The sequence below is a fragment of the Spodoptera frugiperda genome, chromosome 10, assembly GCF_023101765.2.
Source record: "Spodoptera frugiperda isolate SF20-4 chromosome 10, AGI-APGP_CSIRO_Sfru_2.0, whole genome shotgun sequence".
In the NCBI taxonomy this organism is placed as follows: Eukaryota; Metazoa; Arthropoda; class Insecta; order Lepidoptera; family Noctuidae; genus Spodoptera; species Spodoptera frugiperda.
In genome coordinates this window covers 5,262,003-5,283,380 of record NC_064221.1, presented here as the reverse complement: position 1 = coordinate 5,283,380, position 21,378 = coordinate 5,262,003, and the positions used below count along the sequence as shown (strand labels likewise).

Genomic DNA, 21,378 nt, shown 5'->3' with positions numbered 1-21,378 from the left:
TGTTATTTAGATCTCGTTGCCTCGATCCTACACGCTACCAAGAGAGTTCCGCTACTGGCGCAGAAGACCGCGACTCAGAGACGCACACGTTCCCAGCAATAATAGCAGTGATGGTAAGTTAACTCCGAAAATCACGTTGAGGCTGTGTGAAATGAACAAGAATTAATTACAAGATTTCATTCGTGATTTTACTCCCTTGGCCATTTCTGGTGTAATTCAGCATTTTTTTTTTTTATTCAAAATATTAAAATTACATTCCCAAAATTAAAAACTACATAAGATTATTAGAATAATGCTGTCCAATTTAGATATATTTTCTAACTAGCTACTTCCGCGCGGTTTCAGCCGCTCTGTCTGGATCCTTTTGGTAATAGCGTGATATTTTAGCATATAGCATTCTTCGATAAATGCACTATTCAACACAAACAAATTATTCAAATCGGACCAGTGGTTCCAGACATTAGCGCGTTCAAATAAACAAACAAACAAACTCTTCAGCTTTATAGTATTATAAGTATAGATAAACTGAACTGGAAGTCACTAGGGGAGGCCAATTTTCAGCAGTAATTGTTTTGCAGCTGATATGATGATGACAATAATGAAACTAAATTAACATTTGTTTGTATTTTTCCAGGCGACGTGGACAGTGCAGACGACAACGACAGCGAGCACCGGTCGAACTGCTCGGCGGCGTCCCAGCTGCAGAGTCCGACGTACGAGGCGTACTACCGGCAGTCGGACATGTTGCCGCGAGACGACGTCTACGCCTGCGCCGACAGACGCCCGCGCAGGATACACGCCTTCCGGAAACAACCCGCCAAGCCAGAGACCAAGCTATAGTATATCTTCTATTCTTGTCATTAAGTCGAAAATTCTATTGAAGATATTTTAGAGAGATGTGTGATGAAGTACAGATATCTGCAGAAGTGGTCAGGACCATCTGCATTTACTCTTTGTAAGAGAAAAACTCGACCAATATTCGGTACCTCATGCACGCAGTTTAAATCATAAGATGTGAAGCGTGCATTAGAGGGATCATCACACCAATTTTGAAATTAACATTGTATAAGTGATTGTATTGATTATATTATTCTTGGACCTGACAAAGCCAGCCCTGTTGTATTGGGCTGGAAATAAATAGGTATTTTACTAACAACAAAGTTATTTTTGTATATTCAATTAGTCAAATATTGTACATACTAACTTTTATATCCGTCCGTTATGGATCTCGATTTTAGTTGAATAGGTTAATTATTCATTAACTCTGACTTAATTGTAAACACTTAGGGTAAGTTAATAAAATGTATTATACTCTTGTATTATTGTATAATAGTGTATAATAAATTAATAGACTGTGAAAGGGGAGAGTGGAAATAAAACGATATGTTTCAAACTTTTATTTACTTTATTATCTATTATCCAATTGTAAAAGGGGAACCAGTCACTCGCTATCACTCCAGGTCACTACATCGCTACAGATCTCAGCCATTTACACATTTATAAAGAAACATCAACCGAAATAAGGTTAAAAATTCACAAATACACATTTAATGTTGATTAAACCTATCTTACGAGCTAGGGGAGTCGAGCGCGCGGGGAGGCGGCTGCCAACTGAACCAAACAGAACATACGACTCTACAACCCTACGCGATAAACCGTGGTTTAACGTGTAGGGTTGATGCCTGCAATGCTGTTCGCGGATAGAGACTATCGAATATAGACAAAAACAGGTCGCCTCTATGAGGGAACGCATTGCGCCGCGTCTCCGCTCGACCGATCCCGCACCTACGTTAGCTTCACCCACGGGACTTTGCGACATCGGCCACAAGTTACATTAAAACAATATCAAATGCTATAGCAGCACCTAAAATTATAAGAAGCGCTTGATCCTCCGAGAAAAATAAAACTTATACACTATTCCGTGTAATGAGAAAATTGCCTGTCTACTATAATGCAAGCTAAGCTCGGATAACATAAAACATTGATATGATTGGAAAAAGTTTCATGTAAATTGTTACGCGTTAGATTATTGCACTAAGGGGATCCTGTCGGGTTGGGAGTGTCGCGGGCAATGCCGCGGACATGAACACATCGTATGTACTGAACGTTACGCTAACTTATCGAAACAAAGTCATTTACATCGCGGGCCGTGCACACGCATACAGTGAGAGCACGGCCCCGCACCGAGCCGGCTAGTGCGCGTCGCTTCTTCATTTGTATAAGCATCAAGAAACTAAGCGACTACCGCAGCTCCGTGCGTTAAACATTGTGTCAAACATTTCACACGCACCATCCCCAAATTGCAACACCTGTGTAGTATTTACACTTCTTAAAGTACACTTAACCAACCCTAAATCGAATATTATATTTTGCGATAGTGCCAACTGCGAGAAACTTTCCAAACTACGTCCGCGTTAAGAAAATTAACTTACAACGATACATCGTTTAAAACAAATAGGAAACAATATACAAGTACATACATTAAACATGTAGTATATGTCAACTCTTTATAACGAATGTGAGTTTTCACAGATTATACAAGAAGTCTCATAATAAGGATAAAAGTTCATATTAAGTCATTCAATAGAATACGTTCGTCAAAGGGGCGATTACATAGTAAAGTGATTTGTTATAAAGAGTTTACAATGTACCAATCCCAGCGTCCCTAGTTTCCTTGCGAACATGCACCAACAAAACATAACTCAAGTTAATGAACGCCAAATGCAATGTCTTCTCCGATCCCAATAAAAAAATAATTTTGGATTTTACAACACTAGTATTAAATCCTTATTATAATATACGGATTATTACAAGTGATACAACTATAGTAATTTTGGATTTAGTAAAATAAAGTTATTACAACACACAGTGCCAATATTCCTGAACTTTGTACATATCATTGTATATAAAAAGGGATGAACGTGACTCCTCAGCGAACTGGATACGGCTCGAGTTAGTACAAACTTACATACGTTAATGTACTTTCAAACTTAGAACATTACAAGTCCCGGCACATAAAGCTGCTGCGCGACTGTCGGCCGAGCTCCAATGTAAATACAATAACATAAGCCAAAATACGAACAAAACAACAAGTTAAATATAAACTTTATAATTTAAACCGCCGACGATCGCGCCTCAGCTTTATGCCAATACAAATCCATACAATTATGTAACTGATTATGTCAAAAAATATGCAATTATCGAACTATAACTTATAACATAGATAACTCTAGCGTATATAATGGAAATATATCAGTGACGAGCTAACACCGAGCCGTATGCCTCATAACATAATCAACAAACGTGATCGTAACTACTAATACAGGCACAGTTAAAATAAAACGATCTTACAATCCTAGAGCTGTTTTACTTGGGTTATCCTTAGTCTAATGGGAATTATTCCTACAACATAAAATTACATAGGCCCACTCGGCGGCGCCGGACAACGTGACGTGTGTCAGTTAGTGCTGTTGTAGGGGCCGGGCGGCGCCGGGGGCATTAGTCTAAGTATGTAAAGTGGTGCTTACTCGACTATGTATGTGTTGTGGCCGAACAGTCACCTGCTCACGATGATATGAGCTGCAAAAACAAAATTCGTATTACTACATAACTATATCAATTACATTAGACATTCTGTAAAACAAACATGTCACTCCATTCCCTCTAAAAGTGTAAATTCATGTTGTTAAATCCTGTGTATAATGTGTGTACTGATTGTATAATGCACACCTAGCTCAAACCACGGCGATAACAAACCAAATCCAGCGAATGAATACGGCAAAACACAAGACAAAAATAAGCAAATAAAAAACAGGGCTTTTCATTGACAAATCAAAATAAAATCCACATCAAATGTATGTAACATTGTAATCAAAAGTAATTGTAAAAAAAGTTGATTAAATATTACAAGACGTCACATATTTTAATATGTTCGCAACAAAAACAAGTTCAAATGTTACATACAATTGAATGTCAAATTTCTACATGCAAACAATAATAAATAAGCAAACATCTACCTTGTAAAGTAAAGCGGGTGTTTATCCGTTCCACTTCATTTCATATTATTTTTTATTATTCATAATATATTATTATTGTAATAATATATAGCTATGTCCTTTTATAATCTATAGGTATACTATGTAGACATCTACACTCCGCTAACTCCTATATCTTAAATACACTGTAACAAAGAAAAATAATAACAAATAAATAACAAAATATATATTAAAATATGCAAATTAAATCATAATTAACAGTTCTTTTCAACCTTTAAGTGCTATTCAACTTTAAATACCGGATAAAGTCGGGTCATTATGACCCGGTGGGTAACTATGATACAAATCCTATAAAACAGCACTTGTAGACACATAATACAAAACCGCAAAATAAAAGAAAACAAAAATTACTGAAGCCAGTTTAGCAAGTCCATTGTTAGGATAGGAATTAGGGTGATGACAAATATGTATTTAGTTTTTGGTGTATGAGTATTTGCATGGTATGCTGTGAAAGTTTTCACCCTAAACATTCTTAATAGCTTCTGCAGAAAATAAGAAGCAGTAACCGCATTTGTGTTAATTATTTAAATAAAATAGGAATTACGAAATGGAAATCTTGAATACTTAATCAACACCATGTTACAATATTCTATAGAGGTAGATTATGTATACTGTGATACTTGATGTTGTATTTGAACATTAACCTAGAAATATTTATTCCTGAAACACATCTCTACAGATGACAACTAAAAATAGTCTTTGATGTGAGACAATAAAGTCGATTTTTCCATACTGTAGTAATTTGATGATGAAATTACCAAAATGTAGCCCTTATTACTTGGGACTATAAGGTATATTTTCGTGTGACTTACCGACTTGACTGTGGCCTTGATGAAGTCCTTCTTGTGCGCGAGGTCGAAGTCTGGGTAGTGGCTGTAGACCTGCTTGCACACCGTCTTCATCGTGATCTGCTCCAAGTTCGCGCCCTCCAGGATCTGTTTCACGTACTTCTTGATCTCCTCGTCCTAAACATACGTATTTACTTGTTATTGTAGTCATCATTTGTACCTTTGCTAAGATCAATATAAGATACTTGATTTTATTCCAGGATTAGAGTAGTTTCGTTGGTCCACACTTAAGAAAGAACAGCGAGAGAATAAGATAGAGAAGCGCAAAACTGTAGAGTTCAACAGTTGTTAAGTTAAATAATCCGAAAAATTGCTTGGTTTCTCGTACATATCATATCTGTTTCGAATCATATAAGTTTTATGCACACCTCATCCCTTAATCTTATTAACACCCGTTGAATATAAATTATAAGTGAACATACCGTAGGCGGCCGCTTGGCCTTCTTGTCAGCAGGTGTGTCGGACTCGTCCCCGGTGTCCTCCTCCTCGTCGCTGGCCTCATCCTCCTCCTCCTCCTCGCTGCCCTCGCCGGACTCCTCGTCTGAAGACGCCTTCTTGCCCTTCTTAGCTGGCCGACCCGCGCCCTTACCGGCTTGTGCCTTCTTCTTAGCTGTATCAACAAAGAAATTAATTTATCAAATCACGTCTACCATTCCTAATAATTATTATTAGAGGGTAATGTTACTATTGTACATACCGGGTGGTGTGGGTGCTTTCCGCTTGACTGGCGTCGCCTTGGCGGACGCATTCTTAGCTACGGCGCCTTTACGACCCTTCGCCACCGCCGCCGGCCGACCGCGCTTAGACTTAGGCTCCTGTTTAGGAATAAAATAACTATTAAACAAGTCCAAAACAGAAGTCAAATAACGACTAGTCCTGGTTAAGGAGGAAACATGCAAACTTAAAATAACTCCTATCTCTATACATTTCTTAAAGGGCATACAAATGAGATTGGATGTACGAAGCAAGAGATGTCTTACACTAAAATAAGCAGTGTATAGTAAAATAAGAGTGCATAGTACTGGTTATAAAGCCTATACTTACATCAGACTCTTCTCCCTCGCTTCCTGACTCGTTCTCACTCTCACTTTCTGACTTTTCACTCTCTTCTTCACTATCTGACTTCGCTCGCCGTCCGCGACCTCCTTTACTTGGCTGGAAAAAAAGCATTTTATATTAATTCTCATATTATAATACCTTATCATGGTCTATCTGTACTTGTTCAACACATAAGGTACAGTCTGATATGTCGTTAAAGTTAAAAACTATTTCATCGAACGTGTGTTACAATGCCTGGTGCGGCCAAGTCACTGAGAAGGTCCATTAATTACATTTATTTTGTCAGAAGTTAAGACTACTCTAAAATCTATAGTTCATAGAAAACATGTAATATGGTGTACATACCCGTCCCTTCTTCCCTTTAGGCTTGCGTCCTCGCTTGCCAGTGGCCTTGCCCGAGGACCGGCGTCGTCCGGACGGTTTACGTTTCCGTCCGGCGCCGGCCGCGCTCTCGCCCGCCTCGGGGTCGAAGTCTGAGTCCGCCTCCTCCGACCCACTCGGGTTGAACGAACCCTGGTACAACACAACATCTTACTACTATTGCTTCTAAATTAAATAAGCGTAGTAGCGTAGGTATTCAATAATTGTAACTAAACTGTAGTTGGCAACTATCCAGAGAAAAATAAAAAACAGAATTTTACATAAACAACAAGTTCAAGTTAGTAGTATAATAAAATATACCACATGATGATACAAACATGGCTATTATTATATCAGTTAATAATGTGATACTTACATCTGAATCTTCGGAGCCATCTTTTGGTGGTTTTGGTCCTTTGATTTTTGTTTCTTGGTCTGTATCATATTCTTCATCAGAGTAGCCTTTGAAAAAGAGATCATAAATTAGTTGGAAACCCTTTTTGCATAATACTAGTAAACTATATAATATAGAATAGTGAGGGAGTTAGTTAGTGAGTAGTGGTGGTTACCTCTGTTGGTGACCTTGACGGCGGTGGAGCGTCGCGGGCGTCCGCCGGGCGTGGCGGGCGGCGCGGCGGGCGGGGCGCGGGCCACGCCGCGCGCGTGCGGCGAGTTGGGCCCCGGCTGCTGCAGGAACCCCACCAGCCGCGCTGATAGCTCCGACGCAGACCCTGCACAGCATACACAAATACTATTAACGTGCCATAAATAACTTGTCTATAGTACTACTACCACATTTTTACACAAGATATTAATATCAAACATGCATGTAATGGATGGTGAAACGTGAACAACATGTCACATACCTTTCTTGTCAAGATCAAGCATCTCGCACATAGTCCGCAACGCTTTAGGCTCCATCTTGGTGGTTTCTTCCAGCTTGGCTTTGTAGTCTGATGAGCCAATGGCCCATTCATAACCTCTGAATTTCTTGATATTGCGCTTCACGTTACGGTCCAAGCATAGTTGCTGCAAAACAAAGTTACTTTTAGTATGAATACTTAACAGTGTCTTCAGAAATAAGTATGAAAAAATAAGCGGTAAGTAGGGTACTGAATTCATTGATGGAAATAAATCACTATTAAATTTTATTAATTTATGTTCCATTAGCTAAAATACTATGATAAAATTCGATGCAACACGTATGGATCTTGTTCGTATGTCGAAATTCTACCTGTAGTAACAAAATCGGTAGATTAATTACTTAAGAAAGTTGAAACTACTCTCTTCTGTCTCTAGTTTCACACATTGCACTTGCAACATAACAGTAGAATAACAATGGCAAACATATACAATAAAATAAATAGTACATAATTAATGGTAAACTCACCCCATATAGATATTGATGCAACAGTTTCTGGTCTTGCGTCTTGAACCGCGACAGTGATACTTCCACGTTGCTAATGTGGCCCAGTGGGATACCCTTACCGGCTGGCACTGGGACTGGCGGCTCTGTTGGCTGAAGTAAAAACATTCATATTAATAAAATAGATAATAGAAAAGTACATGGCAGAGTGGGCTGGCTCAATAGGAGTGATACCATGGCTTCTTTTCAGTGAGGTTACTTAATTCTCGATAGAACAGTGCCAGACTTGAAACTCCCCTAGGATTGAGAGCTTCCATATTCAATGCCAGTTGCTTACCATCAGGTGATCCCTCTATTCATTTACCGACTTATTCCCCCCTAATAAAAAATCCCATTTAGCTTAGTATATCTAATACTCAGCTGAGTACAATCCCATTCGACATACCGTACAGAAACATCAAGAGGACCGAAGCTTCATTGTAGTTAGGTCGGAAAATCATCCAGTCTTCTCCTGCCTTGGGTGAGGCGAGAGAGTGTCAGACTCAGATTACTGACTAAAACAGGAGTAGGAACGGGGTTCCTACTCCTGCTTTAAACCATAAGACAAGTACTATCAGTATATGGCATTGATATGTGTAACATTATGTTTACCTCTTTCTTGGGCTTAGGTTTAGGAGCTTCCTCCTCCTCTTCCTCTTCTTCCTCCTCCTCCTCCTCTTCTCCCTCCTCCTCATCTTCACCCTCGTCATCATCAGCTTTAGCTTTCTTTGCTGGTTTCTTTGCCCTGTAAGAATATTCAGATTCAGTAAACTACATACATAATATGTTAATATTAGAGTATTCTAATTCCAGTCGATGTGGGTTTATCATAATAACATACAAATAGGGGAGGGCGAATATGAATTTACTCATCAACTCACAAAACTTCCTACTTGTTGCTAAGCACGAAACTCGCGAAAGTCTAAAAAACTCCAGGTACTTTACTATATTTTTTTTATCTTATATTATGTACTACTAATTAAGCTGAAAAGTTTGTTTGATCGCGCTAATCTCTGGAACTGCTAGTTAGAATTAAAAAAATATTTTTGTGTTAGATCCAGTTATCGAGGAACATTATAGGCTATAAAACATCACGCTACCGTGAAATGGCGCGAAAGTAGCCAGTTCATTATAAAATCCGAGTTAGCTTCTATGCTTCGAAGCCAAAAACTCGTATTCTATCGGCTAAGTCTGTAAGTAATAATAATAACTTACTTCTCTTTAGCAGGTTTCTTTGTTTCCTCCTCGTCACCCTCATCTCCCTCCTCTTCCTCTTCTTCTTCCTCCTCCTCCTCTTCCTCCTCATCTTCTTCCTCAGTATCCTATACAAAACATATTTAAAACTTTTATTAATATTCAAAATCTATATATTAATACGTGATGCAAAAACTTTGGACCGCTATTTACAAAAATTTCGCGGACGTAGGAGCATAAAATTTGGTACACTTATAGTTTATGTGTAGGAGAAGTGAAGAACGCTAATATTTTTCAAAAATAATGCTTATAAAGTACATTAAATCAATAAATAAAACATTACACACACATGCATAGTATCTGATCGTATTTGACAAAACGTCAAAATCGATAGACATTCCGATGATATTGACGTCCCATATGAATAGAGTTTTATAAAAGAGTTTGTTTGAGTATTATACAAAACACATAAACTTTTATTAATATTCAAAATAATAATAAATTCTTTCGATTCATGAATTATTATTCGGCACCTGTAAACACTACTCAGAATTTTGCAGTAAAAAATTGGAATAATCTTTCGTTTTTTTTTTTTATTTGTAAAAAAAACGTTGCCCCACATTAGGAATTTCTCCTGTCGTCCTGCCTTCTATGTCCTGTCGTGGGTGCGTTTACAAATATACAAGTAAACATACACATTGACATGTCAGACCCGAAACAATTAATTTGTGGATCACACAAAGAGTTGCTCCGTGCGGGAATCGAACCCGCTACCCGAGTTGCGCGGCAGCCAGTTGCCCAGCCATGCACCAACCGTGCAGTCGTTTGATTGACCCACGGGCCTGTGGTCTCAGTTCGATCCACGGCTCGAAACCCTTACTTTAGTAAGTCAGTAAATAAGTCAATAAGTACTAAGTTCCATATCTGATCCATCTTTCAAAACTTAGTACAACTTTCACATAGTGTTTAACATTTAAACTAAAGACTCTGCTTACCTCCTTCTTAGGTTTCTTTTTAGGTGCGGCCTTCTTTGCACCCTTGTCGTTGGCTTTCACGTCATCCTTCTCATCTTCATCATGGGTCTCGCCATTTTCTTCCTGTAAAAAAATAAATTTTAAAATATTGTAAGAATACAAAATCTCTAAAATATAAAACCTTTTTAAGGGGGAAAATCATACAATGACTTCCGAGTGAGAGTGTCAGACTCTTACTGACTAAAAACCACCCTGTTCCTACTCTTGCTTTTCAAGCCGGAGCCCGGGTAAACCCTAGGAGTCCGCAGCCCCGAATCAGGGATCATACTAGAAACGCGCGAAACGCGACGCGTAGAAATATGACATACATGTTACATATTATGTGTTTCAGATCCTGAAGCAAAGGAAGTTAACATAGTAATACCAGGAAAAATTCTTTACGCTATTTCTTTTTTAATAAAATCAATAAAATATAAGAATCAAAATAAATAAAATATAACACCTAATAAATAAGTAATAACTTTCAACATTAATAAATTATCAGGGAGTTAATATGTTACCACTTGCGTCACGGTAAACTAATGAAAATCGATGATAATAATCTGTGAGTTGAAAATAAAAGCTATTTGTGAGAGGGACGCGCCCTTGACACCGGAGGCCGAGATATTTTTAACCTCTCGCGATACATTTCAATAAAAGGACAATGTTTTCACTTTATTTCTGAGAATAGCTGCGTAGGTATGTACTTAATGATGTTATTGTAGAACTTCCAAATTGTATTCATAGATTCTTTTTTATACATTTTTAATAGACATTCTCAATTTAGACTTTTTTATGAAATAGGAGGCAAACGAGCAGGCGGAACGCCTGATGGTAAGCGATCAGCGCCACCCATAGACACCCGCAACACCAGAGGAGCCGCAGGTGCGTTGCCGGCCTTTTAAAAAGGAATACGAACGTACTTATTGGTCCGATTATACAATGTGATAGGCTTGAGACTTCTAACCCGTTAAGGCTGAATACTACATCTAATTTTCATCGAAAAAATCGGGGGTCGAAGGGGTCGAATCCCTCCCCTATAAAGTAATATGGCTAATTTTAATATTTTCTTTACTTTTTTGCGTCACGATATCAAAGGTATGTATGCGTCGTAGAAACAAAAAAAAAGGAAGAAACGACAAACGGTAGCTAATAACCTCGGCTAACTAATTCGTTACTTTTTTCATATGTTTGATAATGTTTTGGTGAGAAAAAAAATCATTTGTGAATTATTTTTACCGAAAAAATCACTACTTTTCAATATTTTCAATTAGGGGTTCAACCCCCCATATTATTTTTTTGTCGATAAAATTAGATGTAGTACTCAGCCTTAACGGGTTAGAAGTCCCACCCCTATCACATTGTATAAAATCTTTATTTTTTTAATCTTTATGGTTTTCAAACATAACTTAGGGGAAGTAGTGTTAGTCTACTACCTACTTTAACTCCCTTCGTAGAATAAAATTATTTGATTAATGTAGATATTTTGTGTTATTAATTATTATGGCAAAATCATCTGGCACAAATCCAAACCACTTATTACTTACAACTACGTAAAAAAAGATCTTTAAGGACCGACGTTCAAGGATAACATTTTGCCCGACCCGAGAATCGTACCCGAGCCACCTTACAAGGCAGTCGCGCTTGAATAGTCGATGAATGAAGCGATTATATCACCCTTCGGTATTATCAAAAGTTTACGAAAACGAAATATAAAACGTTGGTAAGGATCAAGGTTAAACAAACTTGGCTTATTTGTCGAAAACATCGTAATCACGTGAATGAATTAATTCATCAAGACAAACTAGCTTGTACGTGTTTCCTCGCAGACACAAAAACTCTAATGTTCTAATCATAGCAGACCATTAAGCTAAATAAAACATTGTATTTTTAACATACTTATTTAATTTATTATCATTATTTTCTATCAAGATGCACCGTCATAATATATTTAGCCGAAGACGGATGTAAAACTGGATTTGATTTAGGAAAACCCGCTAACAGTTTTTATCTAAACCAGAAATTGAATCCGAGACTTATGTAACTGACAGTTGCGTATCTGTACTATTGGATTGGATGGGCCACAAAAGGATTTAGGTAACCTACGGCACGTGGACGGATTTAATCCAGACAAATTGCGCTCGGTGAAAGGATTTCAAATCCTACCACTGACGATCTTTCGAAATGGAAATGGACAGTATACCTATGGCAAGCGATCCACCAAACCTATATAGATACATGTGGGCATAATTTTTTTTTTTGTACAATAACTATCGTGAGATATACTAAATTAAATGCAAATAACTAAGAGTCCCGTTGTGATTTGAAACTAGTAGAGGTTTTCTCAGGCAATTTTTAATCGACTTCCCAAAAAGGAGGAGGTTCTCAATTCAGCCGTTATGTTTTTGTTGTTAATTTTTGCCCGTTAAGAACCTGTAAAATTATTGATCTTTCATGAAAATCGTCTACCACCGACCATCGAGGGCAGCAAATAGTAGACCGTAGAGGTAATTAAGAATATTATTAAACGCACGTGGTTGTAGTTTCGAGTTGGAAACGACGCATAACTGCCTGGATGGACAACTGGCTAAACTAGTCGAGCAAGCCTAGTCAGAGGCATGTCATTTCTTGAAGTATTTAAATTCCAATCATAAACTTCTTATTAGGTCACAGTTTATATTAATTACTTTTAAAACATTTCATGTGCATTTGAATATATGATGTACGGTGTAGCTATTGACACCGGCACCGGACAAACGGCTACCGCGCAACGTATTGTGAATTCGATTGCCGTAGGAACAACCCTATGATTCAGATATTCTTATTCCGGGTCTGACCCCCACACTCAGAGTCATTTAATGGTTACTTAACCCAATCCTTAGCAATTGTTTTCGGAACAAAATCGTTACTAAGGAATAGTTTAAGTAAACATTAACACATTGAACGCCGTGGTGGTCACCGGTGACCGACGTTAGCGGAGGATTTCCTTCAACAGTTCTCTATTGGCGATCTGACTTAAAATGTCTCTGAGTGTGGCGGTGAGTGTACTGTGTATATGAATCTGGTGTTGTGCTGGGACACGTTTGTAAAAAAACAACACTCCTAATAGATACTACGATATATGAAAAGCTCTAAGTTCGAACCCGACCCCTGTGTGCTGGACAGTCGCTTTGACGATTAACGAGACAATAATCTCTAACATTATCACCATGCACAGAATGTAATTTACGTAATTAAGTATTGATATCCGTGTTGGTCACGCTCTCGTCGGCAACTGGGTGAGCAGCACACGAGATGCGTCCATATTCACACAAATCATATTTTAATTGGTGAAAACATTGGTGGGACTTTGAATTTGACTCCAAAAACACTGCGGGAAAGGGCTCAAATGATGAAGAGAGAAATGAGAAGAACTTCGGATAGAGTTCTAAAAAGCAATTACTCTTCGATTTTTATAAATTATTCCACTAATCCCAAACACAAAACAAACTGAAACTATAGCAACGTCAACAACGTCACGCTTTTTCCCCTTCATCCCCGAAGAGGTAGCCAGAGGTGCACATTTCACGATTTTGTGTTATAAGTCCCATGTAATAGGGGGTGAGCCATATACTGGGCACAATTCCGAGAAATTTTCGAGAAACCGAAAAAACTGCAGTAATAGTGGAGATAGTGGAGCATTTGCGACTTGTCGGTCAAACTAAAACTATTTAATTAAAATCATGATCATTAAAAAATCCACTTCAGACACAAAAGTTTGCGATCACATCAGTGCAGTTCGGACGCAACTGGCCAGAGTTAAATATTCTACATTTAGAGACGCAGAGTGCAATGGGGGAGAACGTAATTTGCATACATAAACGCATTCACCTTGACCTCTATTGGGATTATTCAGGTTTTTGACGTTTTGTTAACAAGTACTCGGGTTGTATGTACTGGGGTGATTTCTATTAAGGCTTATTTTACATGCGGTTAATATTATTTAATTTTAACTTTTGTCAGACATACTAAATTAATTATTATGTTATTATACGTATAAGTAGCAGCCACAATGGCCGCGAATGCTGCTCATGAATATGAGCCTCTAGCATGTCTTGAAACTAATCGAGTTCCTCGTCAAACAGTTACGAGGTTAATATGGTTAACAGAAGATCATTGGACGAATTTTAAGGGATATTTTAACCGCTGTTTTCCCCTGTTAAATATACCAATAAAAAAAACTACGTAATTAAAACTGACCTTTTTAGAATCCGCTTCCGACTTCACGTCCTTGTCATCTTTTGAGTCGTCTCCTGCTCCGTCGTCATCCTTTCCGTTGGCCGTCGTTGATTTTGAATCGCCTGTACAAAACAAAATAACCTTTAATATAAACAATTCTTGTTAAACCAACAAATACATAATATACTACGTTAAATTTTATATAATTTGGAATTGAAAGTACATGTTTCCCGGTAGAAAAGCTATCATTCCTGATTCTTTAGAACTTTGTTTAAAAACAAACAAAATTTCTTTGTGTACTACACGATACAGATCTTATCATTATCTTCAAAGGTCAATGTACTCGTGTACAAAAGGTTTTTAGCACCTAACTATGGAAGCAAATACGAAAATGCGAAAATATAGTATCCTTCTAGTTGCATAGGTGCGAACTATGCTTTTTTTGCCTTTGCTTGAATCTTATAGTGGGTCCCACATTCCTATATTTGCATACAAAAGTGCATTGAATCTTAGAAATATGTCCATTTAGAAATACTCGTAAAATTAGCAAGGTAAATAACGTTTTCTCTTTGTTATTGTGATCGCCATTATCAGTCTAGTATATTTTGCAAAGCAACAGTTATCATAGGCACAATGCGACGATAATGATTACATACAAATACTGCGATATCACAACGAAAGCGTAGTCATAATATTGTGCCAATATTTCGCTTTTTTATATGTCCCTTGTTTGTTATTTTGTATTAAATACAGATCTAGTATACAGATAATTAGGTACGTATCGATATTTAGTAGGTACTGTAATGTCTGCATTGTTTGTTTAATTTCTTATTATCATCGCTTATCAGGATATTGCTATCTACTACTCGAGTCTTTTGACACGATCGAAAATTTGCCATTTAATCTGCATCACCCATTTCGTGCCTTACTTTGAAAAATAATTAGGTATGGTCATACTAATAAGCGTGACGCTACCAGCGATATAGGACTGTTTTTTCTAAAAAACGAGAGGTAAAAACGGCGTTCAAATGCGATAATATCAATGATAAGGAATACTGATATACATAATATGTATACAAAATAGCATTATTTATGTCCTCAAAACAGGTCTGATCACTCTGCAACATTTAGTATCAATCTGCCTAAATGCGTAAATCTGTTATCAAAGATAATGTGATAAATCTAGATGTTTGTTTAGCAAGACAGGAGCTTTTTACAACTAAGCTTGATATTCAAGGCTTAGAAAGCAACTTGATGATAAACCGATCACCGATTTAAGGGTGAAAAATCATTCAATGACTTCTCCCGCTTTGGGTGAGGCGAGAGGGGGTGTCAGACTCTTACTGACTAACAATCACCCCGTTCCTACTCCAGCTTTTCGAGCCGGAGCCCCTGTAAACCCGCTAGGTAGTCGCAGCCCGTGTCAAATCGACTTTTTAAAGTCAAAACGACTTGAATTTCGTTTCCTGTATACACATAGTTTTGTATATTTTCTATTTATTATTCATTGCTCATAAGTCATAAACGCACAGGTCGATAAGCTTGCGAAAGTAGGCTAGGGCCCTCGTTCTAACTTGACCACTAGATGAATCTCAGCGCGATATCAGGCATCAACACGTGTCAATGCCCTTTGGTTCTAGTAACAAAACGATTTGACTGTGCAAACTGATTCTTGCGGTCATTGAATTATGAATGATTTATCCATTTCTCTTGTACTTGTTAGGAGTAGGTTACACTATAGACAAGAAATATTAAGGTAAAAGCCATTTTGTAGGGAAATTCTTTTGGCTTTCTGTCTCTACGCGTCTCAAGGCCTATTACTCTATCTCTACGAATTTAAAATCGATGCAACTGTTTAGACGTAACAGGCACTGTAAAGTTTACGTAAAAAATAAACGAATAATATTTATAATTAAAACGGACTTTACAACTATCACATGACTATTTGTTTTACATAAGTCCTTTCACACAAATGCTATTTACTTTCCTTCTTTGCAATCCTTTCCTTAATTTTATATTTGTTTATCTCTCGTCCGTGTCGTCTGACCGTGCCCTACTGTAACGACCAGTTTGCTGAGTAAATTGCGCAATTTATCATAACGTGTACTACCTCAACACTGAATAACTAGCTCCACGATAACATTTCGCCTGCGGAATCACGGAAACATGAACTTTGAGTGATAACACTTTCTTTACTTTTTAAATGCTATGTAAAGTTAGCACGTTTTGGTTCAACTTGTCAATAGAACTTGCAAATTATGTTATCATTAAAAACTTAAGCTAGTGCCCACGACACCGTCCGCGTTGTTAAAGGCAAAATGTGACCACTGTTGAGTCCCTATCTCCTCCTATCTTAATATTTTATTACAAACGTTTTCAAAGTGCAACATACACACGCATAAAAGTGTCCCAGCTTCAACAAGATTGACTAAATTGCTCTGGATGCTAACTGAATCTCGCCGGATAAAAGTAAGCGGTCGTTAGTACGTATGATAGCGAGATTGTTAGTTACAAGTGACCGAAATGCTCGTTGTATTGAAGTGAGGTGATTCATTGCTTTCTTGTGCATGCACGGTGCAAGATGAGCTCTTTTTAGTTGTATTGATGATAATGATTGAGAAAATATGCTGTTCTATATCTGTAATAGCTTATTTCAAGCCCTATTAACTTCAAGTTTGGGTATTTATTTTTAGATCCATAAAACTAAACACAAAAATGACGGGGAAAATCACGAATTTTCATGAATCAAAACGATGTGAGAATTATACTCGAATCAATGAAATCAACATTTGAAAATAGTACGACGGAACAAAAAAAAACTAAATATAATTTTGTTCTAAAACCGGTATGCATTAGAAGTGTGTCCGAAATAATCACACCAATTGTAAGAAGAGCTCTGGTTTCTTAATGTTTTAACAATTTAAGAGGTCAACATATTTATTGGGAGTGTGACTCAGAGATTACACAGTCTGAATTCGTAATTACAAATATCATCGGCTCTTATATCATGATGTAGTTTGGTGAGGAGTAATCGTTCCTATAGTAATTTAAGTTCCATTAAACTCAATAGAAGTAAATTTTTAGACTTATTATAAAGTGTAGCCCCGTAATGAAACTCTTATTTTTAAACTCGTGTTTTGCGTAATTTCGCAGACGGTGAAGCCCTTAAAAATGTTGCATGGGTTTCTTATTGTTTTAGAAATGTTGAAATATTACTTGCACAAGTTTCCGTCTTGTTTGTTTCATAAAAAGTTATTTAATTGCAGGAATAGAACAATAACTATCAGCCTACCCTGCCCTCGTAAGTTTAAAAAGTTCGTTAATTGGACAGACATCTTTCAACAGCTTCAAGTATTGTATTGTAAAGTAATGCATGTGCAAATTGGCTCGCGAAGAGAAAAACAATATCTGAAACGGCCGCCATTATGCTTATCCAACAGGTTTGCGTTTGCATTGCGCGGGAAAGTCATGTACACTACATAAATAAACATTGTACACGTTAGGAATTCAAAATTATAGTGCTTAGATTTATTGGAACCAGTTTGTGAGTTCAAAATGAGCAAAGCGCTATTGGTAACACAAATACTCGTATACGGAGCTTTTTGCAGACTATTTTAAGACCTTGAGAACTATTTTTTCAAAGATTATAGAACTATTTTACCTTTAACATGGTAATTTTGGCTTTAAAATCTTTGCATACCTGTTACCTAGTGTCCCTACGGAGTGAAGTACGCACGACGGCGCCATTTATACCATGGTTAAGTTCGATGCACGGAAATCGATAACAACTAGTGACAAGGTTGTAAGTTTACTAGCAACGCTTTCGACAATTTATTGGGTATCTATGGGAGTCGGATCACTTGTTACGCTATTATAAGTTATTTTCTTTGGACTAGTTTTGAGTAAAACGCTATTTTAAATAGGGTTCATTCTTTGTAATAGTTTTGAGTAAAATATTTTAAGACTTGCTCTTTCGGATGTAAATTGTAAGCTTGTGCTTACAAAAGAATGTCAAAATAACACTTTCGACACCCTTTTAAGACAAAATGAAGAAGACTTTTTTCTATAAGAAGAAAATTGTACTAGGAAAAGTATGGATTTTTGCTGAAAATTGGACGTTTGACAGCATCCGAAAGAAAGATGGAAAGAATTTTCCAGATTTTTATAGTTTAGGCCATAATTCTTCATAAATAGAGTAGATAAGGTACACGTGTCTACACAATTCTTAACGACGGCAAAAACTGAATTAAGCAGGCACGCATAAGTGCGGAAGGTGCGTTTCAAAAACTCGGTTGCGTAGATAGAAGTCTTGAATATTTCATTACTTTATAACGTTCCAACTTCAACTGATGTTATTTATTCAACAACAACTTCACTCGATTCTTTTATACCTTTCTCGAAACATAAAACAATAAGAAATATGATTTTTAGCCTTATTTCCTGATTAATGAGGTTGTTAATTGTTTGACCACACTTACCTTATAATGTGTTACGGTTAAGACGGCACAATTTAGACACCACAAACATGAAATTAGGTACTCACAAACAATGCATAACAGTGTGTATTGTGAAAATGTTTAGTGTGAACTTTACTGGTCATCACATATTAAGACAACCTTAGACTTAATTAGGTTAAACATTTTAATCACGTAATTGTTCAAGGTATATCGAGTTTTATGGGCTCTGGATATGGCTCGAAACTAGTCGAGTTCGTCAACTTCTATCATTTTAATTTTTTCATTACTAATGTATATTCTTTTTTACATCTTTCATGCACCAAGTAAGGAACTTTGATTTTTCATTCATGCTCGATTTATTCTCGGTTTTTTTATAATATTTAGTAGTTTTTTTTACACTTTTAGGTACAAGATTTTACAGACATAAATGTATGGGTTCCTGATGATAATTATGATACTTAAATTTGTAGATGTGTGCTTATGATTGGCATTCCAAATGAGGGTTTGCATACAATTTAGTGGATTTAGTTAGTAGATGTAAGGTGATGTGATTTCATGTGATGTGTGTAATGTTGTGTTTACAAAATGTGACACACATCTCCTTTTGCATGTTAACTTTGAAAAGAGTATTTACATTTATATAATTTATATTAACACAGATAATTTAACTTGGAACCTGTTTCATAAAATCTGATTTAAGTTTCGATTAACTTAATTAACCCATATTTTGGCATGTTTAATATGAAGAAATATGTCATATCACCCATCAGTTAGGCAAATAAAGACATAACCAGAAATGTTGAAACAGCCTAACAAACATTTTAAAACACTTTTTCCAAATTAACAAGCAATAGGAGACAAGAATCAGCCCCAAAAGGTTAGTTGCCATGTAGATGAACTCCGACTTGTGAACACAGACCAGACAAGGGGATTGGTGTAAGGACCTGACCTTCTATAGACTTATTCTCCTCTTTGGTGGTGTCTGGTTGATCTACATCGGCGTTACCTGGGGCTTGGGCAGGGTCCTGAGACACCTGCGACTCACCCTTCGAGTCCTGGGAGGACTCATCTTCTGTCGTCTGGCCGTCACCCGTTCCAGACTTCTTGTCTTCATCCTGTCATACAAATGTAATTAATTTTAATAATAAGATAGGTAATGATACAACATTTTTCTTATACTTTCTAATACTTAAGTCATCTTTCTTGAGATGGTTAAAGTGCATTTTTATATTACTTTTCTAGCTTTGGCTTGCTGCTAAGTTAGTACACAGTAGGTACATAAAAAACTAATTAGTATGAATCTTATTAATAACTACAATAGAATTTCTTATAAGTCATTTATATTTCTAATTAGAGATTTCAATTTTAATAGTTTCTTTTGTATGTACATTTTACATTATTTTTATTAAGTTGAGTATAGCAATTACATGATTTTAACACAATTAATACAATCATGGCTTATCAAATTGACAAAAATTAACAGTAACCATGAAGAATAAATAAAATATAGTGTGAACATTATCATAATAGAGTGTACGGACAACTTAGTAAGCATGACTTGAACACATTCATGCAACTTGAGGCTGCTCTATTAACGAAACTAATTAATTCCAAGATAATGAAACAATTCCTGCCTGATATTGTGAAACAACATGACATTTTACTGAAAAATATTCTATATTTTCTGTATTTTTTTCTCAGACTAGTGCAACATGCATTGTTTAAAATGTCAATGAATTACAATAAAAACAAAAATTTTGCAAGCATTCATTGCCAAATCTGCATGTCGAACACCATTCTATTGGTGAAGTCGGCGTCACTTCCGCGAGCCATCGTTCAATTATAAACCTTATGTAAATAGACGCAAGTCACATATTTCAATGCCTCTCATCTAGCACTATAGAAAGACTTATACAGCTGTATACATAGTATCTACGTATGGATTACTCTATAAAGGAATATTCTACAACTCTCCATCACATCTATTGTACATTCAACTTATTTCGAGATAATTAATTTGCATTCGCGCCATAATCGTATACTAACACAAAAAATAAACCGGAAAAAAACTAAAGAGGTCAGTAATAAAGGCCCCCGAAAGGATACTTATGTTTTATTTACATCGCCGGCCGAGTTCAGAGCGTAAATAATGAGTCGCGAGGCCGCGACTCAGTGGAACAACAACATATCACGCTGCCTCTAAAATTGAATAATCGCAAGAAACCAAATACCAAGGTCATGCGGATTTCATATCAATGTCATATAACATCGTGCACATTAACAAAGGCCCTGCAACGAAATGCAAAGGGGCGGGGGTGGCCAAAATATGCGAAATCCTGAAATATATCTCATTAGAGTCAGTTTCGATAACTGATCAAGATGGCATTCACAGTTTTTATTGCGAAATATTGACTTGTATCACAACCCTCCGTGGCGTAGTTCCCGCTTTTAGCGGGAAGCAAACGTTCTGTCAGCCATGTTGAGACGCAGGCAAACATTAGTGATATAACACGGAAATAACACCACTGCACAAGTGAAATCTATCTTATTAGACGCGCACTAGTACTAAGAAAATTAAAACAAAAACATATTTCACAACTATACCTGATTGTCACTGATTTTCGCTTTATCGGTATCACCCGACATTTTTCCTACGAAGAAATTGAAAGCGAATTCCAAGCGTCTTCAAACACCGGACAACACAAATGCACGCACCCATAACATAGAAAAAAAATTAGTACGTTTTATTATTCTCAGTGCATTCGTCCA

General features: G+C 36.9%; 2 protein-coding genes across 5 annotated transcripts in view; one reads left to right on the top strand and one right to left on the bottom strand.

Annotated features, from left to right (window-relative positions):
• LOC118277055 (uncharacterized) overlaps positions 1–1,397 on the top strand; it is an 11,272-nt gene extending 9,875 nt beyond the window's left edge. For both annotated transcript variants that reach the window (XM_035595711.2, XM_035595710.2), the window contains exons 14-15: positions 11–113; positions 635–1,397. In XM_035595711.2, coding sequence (XP_035451604.2) covers positions 11–113; positions 635–840 — 309 coding nt within the window. In that variant the 3' untranslated portion in view covers positions 841–1,397. The remainder of the gene's footprint in view (positions 1–10; positions 114–634) is intronic.
• Positions 1,387–21,378, bottom strand: LOC118277058 (protein DEK). 3 transcript variants are annotated; one of them, XR_004783735.2, is made up of 17 exons: positions 21,214–21,378; positions 19,559–19,724; positions 14,174–14,274; positions 9,917–10,018; positions 8,943–9,049; positions 8,340–8,472; positions 7,713–7,841; positions 7,189–7,351; positions 6,892–7,053; positions 6,699–6,784; positions 6,308–6,475; positions 5,948–6,058; positions 5,601–5,718; positions 5,326–5,513; positions 4,868–5,020; positions 4,017–4,180; positions 1,387–3,579 (listed from the first exon to the last, which is right to left on the bottom strand). XR_004783735.2 is itself a non-coding variant. In XM_035595715.2 (16 exons), exons 1-16 carry the CDS (start codon positions 21,253–21,255, stop codon positions 3,565–3,567), a joined length of 1,944 nt encoding a protein of 647 aa, XP_035451608.1. In that variant the 5' UTR covers positions 21,256–21,378; the 3' UTR covers positions 1,387–3,564. The 3 variants fall into 3 exon arrangements, 2 of the variants coding, with proteins under 2 accessions (XP_035451608.1, XP_035451609.1); XM_035595715.2 differs by lacking the exon at positions 4,017–4,180; XM_035595716.2 differs by lacking the exon at positions 4,017–4,180 and having other exon boundaries at positions 19,655–19,724.